Genomic DNA, 15,683 nt, shown 5'->3' on the forward strand with positions numbered 1-15,683 from the left:
GCCACTCTAACTAAAGCTTAATATTAATCACTCCCCTTTTTATTTCTTTTCTCTTTCTGTCTCTCTCTCCTAGGAGATCTCCGCAACGTCTCTCTGCTCTGCTCCCCCATGACCATGACGCGACACCCCACACGCACCCACCGCCACCTCTCACTGCCCCGTGGGCCCCACCTCCGTGGACCCCACCCGTCAGCGACCGTACCAACGCTTGCCTTTTTGACCCCCCCCTCCTCGTAAAAGCGACGCGGTACCTTCTCACTTGTACTACTACCAGCTAGCCTTCACTTCGCTTCGCTTCCACACTACACTGCTGCTTCGCTTCGCTGCGCTGCGCTGCTCTAGCTTGCCTCGTGCGCGGCGGCGATGCCAAGCTCACGGCGAACCACCGCTCGCGGCGGCGGAGGAGGAGGAGGAGGTGGGGATGGTGATGGTGGGGGTGGGGGGAGGGCGGTGCCGCCGTTCGCGGGGAACAACGCGGACCACAACCCGCGGGAGCTGCGGTCGTGGGCGCGGCGGACGGGGTTCCACCCCTCCACGTTCTTCTCCGGCGAGTCGGCGGTGTCTACCTCCTCGTTCGCCTCCTCCGTGATGCCGCAGCCGCCCCCGCCGCCTCCCCCACCGGCCACCTCGCGCCGCCCGCCGCGAGCACCGGAACGGGAGCTGGACACGGAGGAGGACGGCGACGAGGAGTCCGATCTCCCCGCGCGCCCGCGCCTCGACCTCGAGCGCGGCGTGCGCGGCGGGCGCGGTGCGCGAGGGGGCCGCCCGCCGCCGCCGCGCCGCCGAATCGACCTCCGTGGGGAGCTCGAGCTCGAGATCCCGGACGCGGCGCCGGCCGCGGAGGAGGACCCGGCGCCGGCGCCGGCGAGGGGAGGCCGCGCGGACGCGAGGAGGGCGAACGGCGTCGAGCGGGTGGCGGCGGTGAACGGGGGTGCCAGGAACGGCAACGGCGGCGGCGCGCACGCGGCGGCGGGCGCGGAGGCGAGGAAGAAGGCGGAGGAGGCGGAGGCGAAGCGGAAGGCGGAGGAGGCGGAGGCGAGGAGGAAGAAGGAGGAGGAGGAGAGGGATGCCGAGCTGGCCGCGTACTACCAGGAGCAATGGGCCAACGAGGAGGACGGTGGCGGCGAGGGCGGCGCCCCGGCCGTCGCCAGCGAGACGGCGCCGCTGTACGGGGAGTCCGGGCTCCGGTGCGGCGTCACCGAGAACCCCGGGTGGGGTGAGTTCGTTCTTCTCCACTTCTCCGTGGCATTGCGAAGTGATGGCTCTGATATCATGGTGATTTGACAGTAGCATTTCACAGTGACGGTCTAAGCTTAGCTGATTTTGAAAGTTGACAGTGATGTTCTAGGAGTATAATTACTAATAATCGTAGTGATAGTGATGGCGATCAGTAGTCACACTGGCTAAGTCCAATTTTTATTCTCCAGTAGGTGTGCCCGCAACTTTGCGTAGATGAAGTGCCACAAAGGGATTACTTGTGTTGATCCCTTATCATTGTGTGCATGCAATCTGCCAATTTTCACACACTGTTAGACAGCATATGCAGGGGAATTAGGAATTGGGGTCCCTTGATTCTGGGCACTCCAGTATAGTATTAGCTCTGTTGAATTTTGAGCTAGATGCTACTCAGGGTTCGTAAGACAATCCTTGTTAAGGGGTTTCAGATTCAGATAAGCAGAGTTTTGCAATTAGAATGGACCAACATAAGTAAACTTCCCTGCTGAAATCAACACATTAGTGAGATCAAAGCAACAAACTAAGAGTGCATTTCTAAACACTTGCTAGTTTAAGGCCTGTTAAATTCATGTGTTGGAGTTCTTCTATGGTCTTGTAAACCTTTTAAATATGTTTCTTTATTATTAATACTGATATTTTTTAAGTGATGTTAAGCTAACTGGCAGCTTAGTACACTTTAAACTGGCTAAGAATTGAATAGAACTGCGCAATTCCATTTGAATCATTATAATGATCCAAATGGTATGACATAACAAGAGAATGAAGTTATGTAAATGGAACTAGCAGCTTATAAATTCATTCTCTTATTATGTCACACTGTTTGGATCATTGTAATTAAATTCACATGTATCATGCTTTTGTTTCTCTGTTTGACGATTTTTTTAATGTCAATCTGATGGTAACTGCAGGGACAATATTAATTTTATTTGCTCTTTCAATTGCAGTGCCCCTCATTTTTTATGGCATACAACATTACTTGTCAATAGCTGGTTCACTTGTTTTTGTTCCTTTGATATTGGTACCGACCATGGGTGGATCTGATGTACGACCTTTTCTTCCTTTTTTAATTCCTCTTATTTGTGTTTAGCTGGACATTTGCCTTCAAATAATAAGCTCCCCTCATGTTGCAGGAGGACACAGCAACAGTCATTTCCACCATCTTATTAGTGTCTGGTCTTACAACAATACTTCATACTTTTTTTGGTTCTCGGCTTCCATTGATTCAAGGAAGTTCTTTTGTATATTTGGCTCCTGCATTGGTGATTTCAAACTCGGAGGAATTCAGAAATCTTAGTGAAGATGTAAGTTCTGAGTTCATCAACACCTTTTTACTCAGCTAGCATTATTAATTAAACATTTATCTAGCAAACATCAATATAAAATGGATTTCAGAAAGCTTCAAATGGGATGACAGCATGTAATGGACAAGATTTTTTCATGTATATAAACGAATGGAGTATTAGACAGCATGTAAAGCTTGTGTTGGAGATACAGTGGTACGGAAGTAGGCTGTAATCGTGACACTTGGACACTAAAATACCACCCAACTGCCAAGGACCATGAATATTATGTATGGTGACACGGAAAAATATGAAATAGCAGTCACCCTTAAAACAGGAGAATAGAATCGAGCAAGTTTAGTGATTGGATTTGAAAATCAAATGACATCCTTGAAAGTACCCCCAAATTTGATTCAAGGGCAACCTGCATTGATTTGAAAGATTCAAATTTAATTTTGACCGATATGGTTCCTTATTCCTAAACAAAACCAATATATGAATATATGATGCGGAATATATTGCTTGCCTTGTCCAGTTTTACAATTGACAAGAGGCAAGATACCTTTTGTGGTGGGTTGTGTCTTCATATTTGAATTCGTCTAAGATTTACTTGTATAACAAGCAAAAAATAAGTTAACCATTTAATATTCGAAACAAGGGCCTGGATCATCCAACTCTATTAACATAGGATTCATTCTTTATGACATGCAGAAGTTCAAGCACATAATGAGGGAACTGCAGGGAGCTATACTTGTCGGTTCAGTTTTCCAGATCATTTTGGGATACAGTGGTCTTATGTCACTGTTTCTAAGGTATACCAATCAACCTTTTCAGTCTATTTCATTATCCAAGAAAATAGTGTATACTTATGCCTACTTATGGTATTCAGGTTAATAAACCCAGTCGTCGTGGCACCGACAATTGCTGCTGTTGGTTTAGCCTTTTTCAGTTATGGTTTCCCTCAGGCTGGCAGTTGTGTAGAAATCAGCATGCCCCTTATTTTATTGGTTCTTCTGTGCACCCTGGTATCCTTCCAACACATCTTTATCTTTTTAATCAAGTGACCATTTGCATATCTTCCTATTTTATTTTCCTTGCACCTGCATGTTGCGGGGCATTTAATTATTCCCATGGCAGGCAGTTCTGTTCTATATACTCCGACACCATACTGATTAGTCTTTTCATGCATTGCAGTATTTGAGAAAAGTATCCCTGTTTGGCAACCGTATCTTCCTCATTTATGCGGTACTTCTCTAATCCTGTCCATTTAGGTTCATTGCCGCTGTGTGCATATACCAGACAAGCGTATTACTCTATCCATCAGCTGTGGTGAACCAATGCTTTATGTGATTAAATCATGCTAACAGACCTGAGATATGCTGTTTGCAGGTGCCCTTCAGTGTTGCCGTTGTATGGGCATATGCATTCTTCCTCACTGCTGGTGGAGCATATAACTTCAAGGGATGCAACTCAAATATACCCAGTTCAAACATACTAATGGATTCATGCAAAAGGCATCTAGAAACCATGAGGCGTTGTCGAACTGATGCTTCTAATGCTTGGAGAACAGCTGCCTGGGTGAGGGTTCCCTATCCATTCCAGTGGGGCCCTCCTACATTTCATTTCAAAACGAGCATCATTATGGTAATAGTTTCACTGGTTGCATCAGTTGATTCGGTAAGTAGCTTCTGTTGGCAGAATAATAACTTTCCAAAGAGTACTGAAGTAAAACCCAACACTTAAAGACATTTAACAAGTATTGATGCATCATGCATTGCCATCTTTGTACACCTGCAGCTTTCCTCGTATCATGCTACGTCATTGCTGGTCAATTTAAGTCCGCCAACACGTGGAGTTGTTAGCAGAGGGATTGGCTTTGAAGGGATTTCCACTCTTATCGCTGGAGTATGGGGTACAGGAACTGGCTCGACAACTCTAACAGAGAACATACATACCCTTGAGAATACCAAAATGGCCAGCAGAAGAGCCTTGCAGTTTGGCGCAGTCCTGTTGGTCATTTTTTCATTCTTTGGTAGGATGCAGCATTCTTTTGCTCTATCTTGTTTCTCTATTAGCTGCTGACTGCTAACATCAGAATTTCTTGGCTGCAGGAAAAATTGGAGCCCTCCTTGCCTCCATTCCTGTTGCTTTGGCTGCCTCTGTTCTGTGCTTCACCTGGGCACTAATCGTCGCGCTTGGCTTGTCCACATTGCGATACACCCAAGCCGCAAGCTCGAGAAACATGATAATCGTCGGGTTTACGCTGTTCATCTCCATGTCTGTCCCAGCTTATTTCCAGCAATATGAACCCAGCACCAATCTTATTCTACCAAGCTATCTCCTTCCATACGCCGCAGCTTCAAGCGGACCGGTTCGCAGTGGCAGCAACGGGGTAAGCTCTCTCCCTCTACCAGTGTATCGAAGCAATGACTTTGCCATGGCATCCTGCCATCCAACTACTACTGCCATCCTGCCATCCAATTTAGGTAAAACCTTCCCTAACACTCTCCACTCATCCTGCAGCTAAACTTTGCGGTGAACGCGCTCCTATCCATCAACGTGGTGGTGGCTCTCCTCGTCGCCTTGATCCTCGACAACACGGTGCCAGGCAGCAGGCAGGAGCGCGGGGTGTACATCTGGTCAGATCCAAACTCGCTGGAGATGGACCCTGCGTCGCTGGAGCCGTACCGGTTGCCTGAGAAGATCTCATGCTGGTTCAGATGGGCAAAGTGTGTCGGCATCTAACAACAAAAACAACAGAAGGAATGACCCCCCAACTGCACATTGCGTGCCGGAGGTGAAAGATTCTATTTATTCTATTGCACCCTGCTGGTGTAGGGATCATATGGAAGAGAGAGTTAATATACGGATGCTATTTAGATAGGACCATGTTGATTCTGCTAGCTCCGAGGATGTCTGAGCATACTACCACTTATAAGTTGTAAATGTAGTCGTTTTGTTAGGAATGATTACCTATGTATTGACAGGTCTCTACGTGAAAAGAACTTCTCAGATTAGTTCTTGTGTGCAATCTTTGTCCCACAGGCGTGCTGCCATCATTTTTCATACTGATTTAGGCACAATCACTCGATCAGTGACACAGTGACCACAGAGAACAATAGGGGAAAAAACAGCAAAGATAAATAAATTTCGTGCAGTTGTGACTTGTGACATGCAAGACCTACGGGATTCCAGGGGAACAAGAGCGCATTAGTCCAATGTATATAAAAGCTCTATAAATCGTAAAGGAAATTCAGAAGGCGAATTTAAAAATCAGGCACAACGAATCTCAGGCCACAAGAAAATATATTTGAGCCGTTTACAGTTTAAATTAACTTGTATATAGCTAGGATACAACAATACTCTCTCTGCCCCCAATCGCCGGCGCAAAGTTAGTAGGGTCCTAGTTCGCCGTGGCCGCTGCCGGCCTGCTGCTTCCGCAGCCTTTCCGATTGCACGCCGTGCGGAAAGGGTAGTTCAGGTTGTTGCACTCCGGGCAGGTCCAGCTCCCTTCCGGAGCGTCCTTGTCTTTGCGAGATGGGGTAGCATTAGATCCCTGAAAAGAGTAGGGAAAAAAGTTTATGCTTCTCTATCTATTTGAGAGTTCAACAGCCAAAAAAACAAAATAGAGTGTATGGTTGTAAGTGTTCAGCCACTAGTAGAATGCAAAGCATGACACAGAAAAGCATTGTAACATATAGGAACAGAATACAGTGGTTCCAATTTAGAATTTATATGTACGCTCAATTTCATTAAAAAAAATTACCAACAGTCAATCTCAGAAAATAAATTATTTGCGATATCACATGAGACAAGAGTTAAGCAGAGTTGTGTATAAAAAATATGTATTCTTTCCCATGGGTTCCCAACCCGTCTCCCTCGTTTTCCGCGTGCACGCTTTTCAAACTACTAAACGGTACACGCTTTGCAAAAAAATTATATAGGAAAGTTGCTTTAAAAATCATATTAATCCATTTTCAAGTTTTTTATAGCTAATACTTAATTAATCACATATTAATCTATCGCTCCGTTTTTCGTGCGGAGGGGAGGGGTTCCCAACCCCTCCAAAAGAACACAGCCAACAATGATGGGAGTTTTCTACATTGATTGAACGCAATTGTATAATCACCTGAACAGATTTCAGTTTATAATTGTCACTTGGAACAACAAGTGACATGAATACTAGGGCCTTCTTATCTTGAGCAGTTGAGCAGACAGACAAATTTTGGAAAGATGGAAAGGGAATAGTCTGCTTACAGGGCTTGGCCTTGGAGCTCCACATTTCTTCATATTGCAACTGTTTCTGAAGGAAAAGTTGACATTCTCACACTTTGGGCAGATCCAGTCATTCTCAGCCATTCCATCTGGGCCTATAATAACAAGTTCCATAAGAAACTAGAAACCAGTAGATAAACAGAGAAGTACTGAAAGGGAATGGAAAAGTTAGCCTATAGGTAAATGACTTCAATGAAAATGAAAACAGGAAAATAACAAGCTGATCCATTTCATTTCATCTCCACGCAACTTAAAATGGTACCCTTTAAAAATGAACCAATGTGACTATAAGCCATGTGGCACAACATCAGCATCATAAAATGATCACATTGAAGTCACCCAAGCAAAAGGCGAGGACCTCTACATTTCAATTTAACAGAAAGTATGCTATTGACCAAAGACAGCTGCAGTGTTACCACATGTCCCGATGAATGTGTTAAGTTGGACACCACAGGATTAAATAAATGCACTAAATATGAGTTACAAACTAAACATGCCTTTTAATAAACCATAATGCTTACACTTTATCATGTGCAGGTGCGGCACTTTGTTGAAGGAACAACAGACCAAGTTTTCATATACTTTTTTTTAAAAGAGAAGAAATAACAAAGTGCATATAGGTGGTAAAACAACAAACTAACAAGAATGTATTTAACAGATATCATCAGTTACCTCCACGACGCTTGCGTGAAGCAGAGCTGTCATTATTTTCCACTAATGCTCCACCAGACCATGGGCTAGAAACCTTTATAAATATATGTAGAACGATTTATGAATTCTTGGAGAACAGAAGACCAATTTATAGAATATAGAAGTGCGGTAGCAAAGACAAACCGGCATTGGAGATCCTCTAAAACCATAACCATATCGGCCTAGCTCAGGTCCAGGGCCATAGCCCATGCCTGCAACGGTTACCAAAGGAATCATATGCCAATCTGAATATCTGTTGAGATAACTGCAATATTCAATTGAGAAAGAAATACAGACCTCCCATCGGACTGCCCATTGGTCCAGGTTGACCATAAGAAGAAAAAAGGCCATATGAAGCAGGAGGTCCAACTGGTGGACCATATCCATACCGCAAGCCAAGATGTGGATAGGGGGCACCATAGCTACCAGATCCAAGAGGAATAGGAGGTGGGGTGCCAGCACTACCATAAAACAGATGTGGCCGATCATATCCAAGATGTGGCCGATCATATCCAGCAGCAGGAGGAGGTGGCACTCTCTGTAAAGCATGCAAGATTTAGTACAGAAATATTTCTCCAGGGTTGTGGACAGTTAAATTCATTTCTGTCATGTCACTTTCATGTACATCAGATTTACATACAAGAGAGTATCACAAGAAAGGCCCATCATTACCTAGCACCAGAATGTGTTAACAGGTGCTTATAAAATATGCGTATTATTCTATTCTATAACAGTTTCCCAGTACTGAAAAAGGAAATGATTGGTAGATTTCCACTACGACATCTAGTTGAGAAAAAGGAGACCCAAAAGCTAGATTCACTGATACATACAGGTTAGAATAGCAACGGAACTATATGTGTAAAGATTAGATCCTACAGGAACATGTCTGTCGACGATGCAAAAGAAGGGAAATAACCAATCACCACTTTTGGTTTATTTTCCATCAGACCACATAACCACATATACCAGTAATGACATCACTTGGGGAATCTACAACAACTTACTGGGCTTAGACTCGGTGATGGACGGGGTGCACCACAGGCTCCGCGGTTGCAAACATTTCTAAAACTGAAGTTGACATTACCACACTGAGGACAAGTCCAGTCCCCCTCCCTTACAGACACTGAAAATAGTAGAACCTTTTCTTAACCAACAGACTCAAGTATTAAAAGACAGTATAATGAGTTCCCTGTCCAAAAGAGGAACTAAGAACAATATTATAATACACAAAAGACATTTCTATCTGGAAAGTGCCCTCCAAACAACGCTAAGGAAAGCATAGGAATACCACGGAAATAACGCACATAAATTTTGCAGAGATACAATACTGCATGCTACCTACCCCAACATTTTACGAAAGCACGGGACTTATCTTCTAGAAACTACTAATTTAAATTTATGCATGCATTCTTTACCACATGAAGGAACCAAAGGGACTAAAAACTGCACCATGTTTTCAGAAAAGGAAAAAAATCAATGCACAAATAAATAGTAAGCTCACATAACTAAAACGTTGATTAGAGAAACTACAGATAACCCAGACTAACACAAATGTTCAAACAATTCAATAGTGAGACGGAACCAAATAGCCACCAACTACTTACAGAAGATAGTTAGTTCCCTGGAAAAGCAACACGATAATATTAGGTAAATATTATTACAGAAATAAAGGGAAAGAACCAACTCGATATAGACAGTAGTGACCATGCAACGACTTCTTTTTGCAAACTCAGGGGCAAATTCAACTATGCAAGAATCCAATTAAACATTTCTGTTAAGACAAAAGGCTTAATGAGATTATACGTATAAGCACCATCAATAAGACCGCGTAACACATCAACCTATAATGAAGAGAAGCTTCTGAAAAGGTGGTTCCCAATGAAAATAAAAACATAAATGTCATATGACTAACCAAACCTTGTCACAGAGAAACAATAAGGGTCATATGTATCAGAGGAAGTCACAAAAGTATATAATCCAGCACAGTCAATTCTCTGCACTCATCCTCGTTTTCATTGCTCTCAAATAATAAATATACATATACTACCATATTTCCCTGTTTAATGCGTGCACTCCTCGCAGTTGGACCAATCCCCAACTCCATGTTAAACCAAACCGTTACTCAAGAACAACCCTAACACTCTACTTCACCAAACCCCAACACTTAAAACTTCTACTTCACCAAACCCTAACTCCCAGACTTCAGCTCTCATCAAATGAGACAAACTCTTATAATAGCTTCATCATTTCTTTAATAGAAACGGAGGGCTCTGCCCCTTTGATTAAAAAAAAAACCCTAACTCCGCACTTAACCTCAACCAAAACCCGGTAATAAGAGAAGAAGGGGGATTCCGCCGAGAATCTCACCGTCGTTGCGTGACCTCTTCGAACCGAATCCACCGCCGCCGCGGTTCTCCACCTGCGTTGACAGCACGGAACATCCCCCGGAATCAATCAAAACAAGCATCAGAGAGATCGAAAACCCTAGACAGACAAACCATCCAGAACTCCTCCCCCGCCAAGAACAACCCGAACCAGAGACCGGACCAAATTGGAAGCCCGACGTTACCTTCGCAGAAGCCATCGGAACAGAAAGGAGGATACGGCCCGCCCGACCCGCGCGGTGGCTGGCGGCGCCGGCGGCGAGGCGAGAGGAGGAGAGGGCGGCGGAGGCGGAGGCGGAGAAGCCGCCGCGAGAGAAGAGAGCGAGAGACCAGGAGAGAGAGAGAGAGAGAGAGAGGTGGGCGAGATTTATTTATTTGTTTCCTTTTTTTTTTCTTTTGGCAAAAGGGGCGTGATGATGTGAGCTGTGGATTCGCTGGGCCGCGTGGTGAGGCTTTTGGAATGGGTGAGGCCCACCTGGGGGGTGGTCACCGACGAGTGGGCCCCCACCGGATCGGACACGCGGCAGGCAGCGGCGCAACTTCGAGAAGTACGGCTCGAGACATGGAGTATGTCGCGTGTCGTGGGCTTGTGAGTTGTGAACTGCGACCACCCGTCGGTTTTTGATCATCGAAGAAGATGATTGTTCTAAAAAAATTAATACCATCTTTATTTCATAAGACTTTCTATTGTTCATATTTATATTTATATAGATGTTAACGAGTATAGGTAATATATATATATATATATATATATAAATTTATTAACATATATATGAATACGGATAATGTTAGAAAGTCTTATAATATAAAACAGAGAAAGTATTATTTTAGGCAATAATTAAGAAAAGAAAAAAATATCATTTCCATATTTTAATTGAAGTACAGTGTTTTGATAGCTTTCCCTAAGAAAACTATTACTCACTACGCCCCATCATAAGTTTATTTCTTTACTTATTTCATTTGCCCTAAAATAAGTTTTTTCAAGTAATCATTACATCGAAGCTTATAAAAGTATGAAACAATTACATTGAGAATAGATAAACCGGAGAATAATTACATTGAGATTTGATAAAATAATTAAGGATATTCGAGTCTTTTCAATTCCGTATTGATATATGTATGTGGGGTGGATGGAAATGAACTTGTTATTTTATGAAGGAGGGAGTACAGATAGCTTTATTAGTAGCGCTTTGTGGTTGTCTGGCGGATTGAAGGATTTGAAGCTGATTTGGGGTTTGTTCACTCATTTTCAAACTTTTCTAAATTTTGGCCTTGTCAAAATTAAGGCAACACACTAAAAACATCCTTATCAATAATTTCCGAACCTTCTAATCTGAAGACAGCTAGTAGGAAAAACTGATAAGGTCCTAAACCAAAAATAACCTAATCCTACGTTACCTTTGCTATTATTGAAGTTTTGGTAAGATTTATTTTCCCGATGAAGTGACAAACTCTTGATAATGCCTTATACTAAAGTTGATATGCAACTCTAAAGTTACCGATCTCTATATATTAATTAATATATTAATATGTACGTTTCTCGAGTTTTAAATGATGCAACTTTTGCAAAAACTTTCTACTAGTAATTCTTAGGATATGTTTTAATCCATTTTTCATTGCATAATAATTAATTCTTTCATTTGTATCCTTGAATAGCTATAGCACATCGATTAAATATTTAACCATTCAGCACAAAAGAACATACAATATCAAGTAGCAAATCACACATGGGTGATACAAAGTACAATCTTACTAAGGCCACCGAAGTTCGGTGTGCTTGTGTTATCTTTGCTTCCCTCCTTCCCACACCACGCCGCTGGAAGCTGGGCTCTATCCTACTTGCCACCGAGCGCCATCCTTAGACCCACACCTTACTGCCAAGTGTCGTCCTTCATCTAGCACTTTTTCGCTAGCGCCAACGTTCCCCATCATGTCGTGCCCCACCAATCTACGATACACATCATGTCGCCTGGCGCTAGCTGCTATTTCCACACTACCTTGGCTTATTTCCCTGCCATACTAAGAGTCAAGTACTCCCTGTAGGTCTCGACCAGGTTTTGGGAGCACACATGGTTTGGGCCCAAGGGTTATTTTGGTCTAATCCCTGCTTCAGGTACAGGAATCAAGGCCGATTGCAACCAAAAAATTATTGACCACGTATTACACGAATTGTTTATGTATAGTTTAGATATAATATGAATAATTATACAAACATGAGCCTGTCTAAATAATTTTACGCCCTAAACACCACATATATTTATTAAACGAGAGGTGTAAGTTTTTTCAACTAGAGGTTTGGGGACAATGTGGGATTGGTTAGACCCATCCCTGTTTTTTAGAATGAGACAGTCCCATTCTCTGTTTGGCATGAGAGATAAAGTGGTCCTACTTTTTTAGAGATGGGAGGGTGCGATCCACATGTCAGGAGAGAGAAAGTGGGTTGGATTGTTCCACAATTTTTTGAGATGTGAAGCTGATCTGGATCTTTGCGAAATATTCCCTTTGGGGGACCATAACATCCCACTCATCTACAAACCAAACATAGTGAAAAATGTGTTCAACCCAACTCGAGCCACCCCTCTATCGAACCACACACATGCAGTGATTTTTATGGAAATACTCGACGAGGAAAAAGGAAAACTCTGATCATGTAGCAGAAAAAAAAAGAGTAAAATGTACATTGGACCATTTTTTATTACCCAAGTTTTACTTCGGATCACTTTTAAATCTATCTTTTCAATTTGGATTAGTTAAATTTACTATTGTTACGGTTTGGACCACCCCAAACAACTTTTATTGCCATATCTAACTTCCTTTTTGGCAAATATATGGACCATGCATAGAGGAGTTCACCCGTATACCAGAGCTGATGCGTTTAAGATTATTGATGTGTATTGAAAAAAATCGTTCGATTACAAACCATAACAATGGCAAATTTATCCAGTCCAAAATAAAAAGATAAGGTGGTCCTAACTTCTAAGTAAATCTTAGGTAATAAAATATGGTCCAAAGCTTAATTCACTTTAAAAAAATCAAAACGGAGAGGCCCACTTGCCATCCCCATATGCTTTTTCCTTTATTTTTCCAGCTCTAATTTTTCCCCTTTCCTCCTCGGCCGTTGCCGTTGCCGTTGCTCCCCACCATCTTTCTCTCTCTCTCTCTCTCTCTCCTCCTGCCAGTAGCCGCTGCCGCCGCCGGCGAGCGATTCCGCGGTGATGTTCGCCTGGCTCCTCCGCGGCTGCCGCGACGAGTGCTCCGCCTCCGACCAGCTCAAGCAGGTCCGTCTCCTTCCTCTCCCATCTCATCCCCCAAGAATCTTCTCTCCCACCAATTTGAATGCGATAGTGAGCAAAAAGAAAAGGGGGCGGATTGCGGTTTTTTTTTTTTTTTTTTTTTTGCGTATGTCGACTCAAGAGAGGGAGATGCTACGGTTTCTCATGCCCCCAGTGGGTGAATCGATGAGTGCGTGCTTGTTTCGTCCCTGCGCCCCCGGTGGGAGGAGGAGATGGAGCGAGCGATTCGTGTGTTTTTCTTTTTTTTTTTTCTTCAGTGGTGTTCATGACTTTCTTGTCCACAGTGATCTTCTAGGACTCTGTATCGCGGGCGTACAATGCGAGTTGTTCATGGTTCAGACCCCAGTTGCTGCCTAGTGCCCTACCCTCCTACCGAGGCCTCCTGATGGCACTGAATGGATGTAGTATCTGTTAATTGAATTACTAGTTCTTTTGGTTAGATCAAATTATGTTTTTTTTTCTCACCTGTTGCTGATGCAGGGAGTTGTGAAAGAGAAAAACAGATGCTGGTTTTGGGGTGCTTTTAGTGTCAATGTGGGCTTTAGTAGCGATGCCAAATTATAATGTGAAAAGCACAGTAAGAAATTAAAGGGAAACACCCTTTGAATGCAACTTTCATGTTCATATTCAAATAAGAGGATTAAGAAAAAAGGGGGGTAGCACCTGCCATGGATTTGTTAGGCTTACTACTGTTGATGGGAAAAAAAAAGGTCTCTTTGAAATTGCTGTTTCTTTTCCCTTTTAAGTTACATAAATAGGGTAAGTTCAGTAAGTTGCTGCATTTGTGCCTGCTTGACTGCTGAATTAAAAAAACAGGGCAAAGCTCTGGTTTTTTAAGAGCTATTTCCCCTTTATCTCGTTTTGTTTTTATTTTTGCCTTTCTGAGCTAAATAATCTGAAAGTGTTTTACTTAGCTAAACAATTGTATGATATTCAGGACTGTTGGCAACTCTATGAACGCATCGTTTTATTACCTTGTGAGTTAATTGCTTATGTTACTATGGCTCTATAGGCCCGTGATGTCTTCGTGGCAAAAGAGGCAGTTCTGCAAAAGAAGATCTCTCAGGAGATGGAACGTGCCAAGGAGTTCACAAAATCAGGAAATAAGCAAGCAGCAATGCAGTGCTTGAAGAGGAAGAAATACTATGAAAGCCAAATGAATCAGGTTGGAAGTGTCCAGTTGCGCATTAATACCAAGGAGAAGATGATTGCTGATCATAGCGGGAATAAAGAAGACAAGTGAAATCAGAGTTCTGAATGTATGCCTCTTTCTGTTACTTATATTTGCTTGGATCAGATACATAATCTTGTGTGGTTAGCATAGTGTAGCATAGTTTCTTTTACCAACAATGCAAATTGAATTTAACATTGATGTGCCCTTCCATAATTTATGAAAGTGGCTGCTTTAGATCTTTGCTCTTTCACTCTTTATTGGAGAAAAGTGAATCTCATAAACTGCAGTGTTTATGATTTATGTGAACCATGAGCATAAAATTTCATTTGGATTCTCACTGGATTCAACTTTGACATTAAAAAATTCGCTTGATGTATTTAGTCAATGCACTTTCAGCATGGTTAGTATCACTGATTTCAGTATTTAAGTGTGAGCTAAAACTGGTGGACTGTGATCACTGATTCAGGAGCTGTGCATTTTTACTGTCTATGTGAGCACAACATAGTGCACACTTCAACTACATGTCTGCCGTTCTGTGGCGTGAAATGTGATGTAGGTTTCGTATTCAATATGTGAATTACACTGCATGGGTATATTATAAGTATAGAATGTGCAAACCTGAATTTTGTCTCAACACCTAGATGTGCAGATCAAGTCTGCAGCCTTTTTTTTTAAACCACTTAACCAAAATTGCTCTCTTGTTGCAGAGTAGATGGCAGCAAATTTTACCCAAGCAGCTATGCTAACCTCAGTAACTGCAAGCAATGAGTGATGTCAACATCATGTTAGTGATAGCCTTGGTTTTTTAGGGGACAACCTTTTTTTTCTTTTGAGAGGACAATTTGTTTTCCCTTTTTTAGATGGACAACCTTGACTATTTCTGTACGCGTGTGGGTGGTTTAGTTCTCAGTGAAACCAATATTTGTAAATATCACAGTTTTCTGTCTTGCCTTACCACCAAATCCTACAGTATTTTCATGCTTTCAATTTTGTGTAGCCAAATTAACGACTCTGATGTTTCTACATGTCCGTAGACAACCTAGCATTTTATCAGACTCTCAGACAATCCTGGGCATTTTAAGGTTGTTCTTTTTACAAGAGTAGGCCTCACATTCCAAGCTGAAACGTGGATCTGGAAGCATGAGGCACCATTCAACAAAACTTGTGGTGTCCAAAGGATCATATGAATTAATAGTTAAAATCATTTGCTAAGTACGACCCAAAACAATTTAGGGCTCCTTTACAATACGGAAGTTCTTCCAGATGACCGTAGGATATGAACTAATTCCTATAAAATAATTTCGTAAGTTGATAGCTTTCAAGTTTCAACTTGATGAGCGTGGCTGATGAA

At 42.7% G+C, this 15,683-nt stretch overlaps 3 protein-coding genes across 5 annotated transcripts; 2 read left to right on the top strand and 1 right to left on the bottom strand.

Moving 5' to 3' along the window:
* The first annotated feature begins 263 nt into the window (after positions 1-263).
* Positions 264-5,627, top strand: LOC127779126 (nucleobase-ascorbate transporter 11-like). Its single transcript, XM_052305822.1, has 10 exons — positions 264-1,216; positions 2,181-2,278; positions 2,367-2,537; positions 3,228-3,328; positions 3,406-3,541; positions 3,711-3,761; positions 3,906-4,193; positions 4,314-4,548; positions 4,628-4,908; positions 5,040-5,627. Exons 1-10 carry the CDS (start codon positions 364-366, stop codon positions 5,259-5,261), a joined length of 2,436 nt encoding a protein of 811 aa, XP_052161782.1. The 5' UTR covers positions 264-363; the 3' UTR covers positions 5,262-5,627.
* Positions 5,628-5,726: 99 nt separating this feature from the next.
* On the bottom strand, positions 5,727-10,222 carry LOC127779127 (ranBP2-type zinc finger protein At1g67325-like). Its single transcript, XM_052305823.1, has 8 exons — positions 10,051-10,222; positions 9,849-9,900; positions 8,486-8,604; positions 7,779-8,019; positions 7,626-7,693; positions 7,464-7,536; positions 6,774-6,886; positions 5,727-6,072 (listed from the first exon to the last, which is right to left on the bottom strand). Exons 1-8 carry the CDS (start codon positions 10,063-10,065, stop codon positions 5,920-5,922), a joined length of 834 nt encoding a protein of 277 aa, XP_052161783.1. The 5' UTR covers positions 10,066-10,222; the 3' UTR covers positions 5,727-5,919.
* Positions 10,223-12,968: 2,746 nt separating this feature from the next.
* LOC127779681 (vacuolar protein sorting-associated protein 32 homolog 1-like) lies at positions 12,969-15,596 on the top strand. 3 transcript variants are annotated; one of them, XM_052306541.1, is made up of 3 exons: positions 12,970-13,143; positions 14,171-14,417; positions 15,045-15,596. In XM_052306541.1, the coding sequence occupies exons 1-2, from the start codon at positions 13,081-13,083 to the stop codon at positions 14,399-14,401; spliced, it is 294 nt and encodes a 97-aa protein (XP_052162501.1). In that variant the 5' UTR covers positions 12,970-13,080; the 3' UTR covers positions 14,402-14,417; positions 15,045-15,596. The 3 variants fall into 3 exon arrangements, with proteins under 3 accessions (XP_052162502.1, XP_052162501.1, XP_052162500.1); XM_052306540.1 differs by having other exon boundaries at positions 15,040-15,595; XM_052306542.1 differs by lacking the exon at positions 15,045-15,596 and having other exon boundaries at positions 12,969-13,143; positions 14,171-14,570.
* Positions 15,597-15,683: the final 87 nt, after the last annotated feature.

The sequence above is a fragment of the Oryza glaberrima genome, chromosome 7 (genome assembly GCF_000147395.1).
Source record: "Oryza glaberrima chromosome 7, OglaRS2, whole genome shotgun sequence".
Classification (NCBI taxonomy): domain Eukaryota; kingdom Viridiplantae; phylum Streptophyta; class Magnoliopsida; order Poales; family Poaceae; genus Oryza; species Oryza glaberrima.

Bases quoted from the DNA above. Each gene is read 5' to 3' on its own strand.
- LOC127779126 (XM_052305822.1), top strand. From the start codon at position 364: ATGCCAAGCTCACGGCGAACCACCGCTCGCGGCGGCGGAGGAGGAGGA. The intron at 3,542-3,710 runs GTATCCTTCCAA...CATGCATTGCAG, and splicing joins TGGTTCTTCTGTGCACCCTG to TATTTGAGAAAAGTATCCCT. The intron at 4,909-5,039 runs GTAAGCTCTCTC...CTCATCCTGCAG, and splicing joins TTCGCAGTGGCAGCAACGGG to CTAAACTTTGCGGTGAACGC.
- LOC127779127 (XM_052305823.1), bottom strand. The intron at 8,020-8,485 runs GTAAGTTGTTGT...CATGCTTTACAG, and splicing joins CATCACCGAGTCTAAGCCCA to AGAGTGCCACCTCCTCCTGC. The intron at 6,073-6,773 runs GTAAGCAGACTA...TACTCTTTTCAG, and splicing joins GAGCTCCAAGGCCAAGCCCT to GGATCTAATGCTACCCCATC.
- LOC127779681 (XM_052306542.1), top strand. From the start codon at position 13,081: ATGTTCGCCTGGCTCCTCCGCGGCTGCCGCGACGAGTGCTCCGCCTCC. The intron at 13,144-14,170 runs GTCCGTCTCCTT...ATGGCTCTATAG, and splicing joins CCTCCGACCAGCTCAAGCAG to GCCCGTGATGTCTTCGTGGC.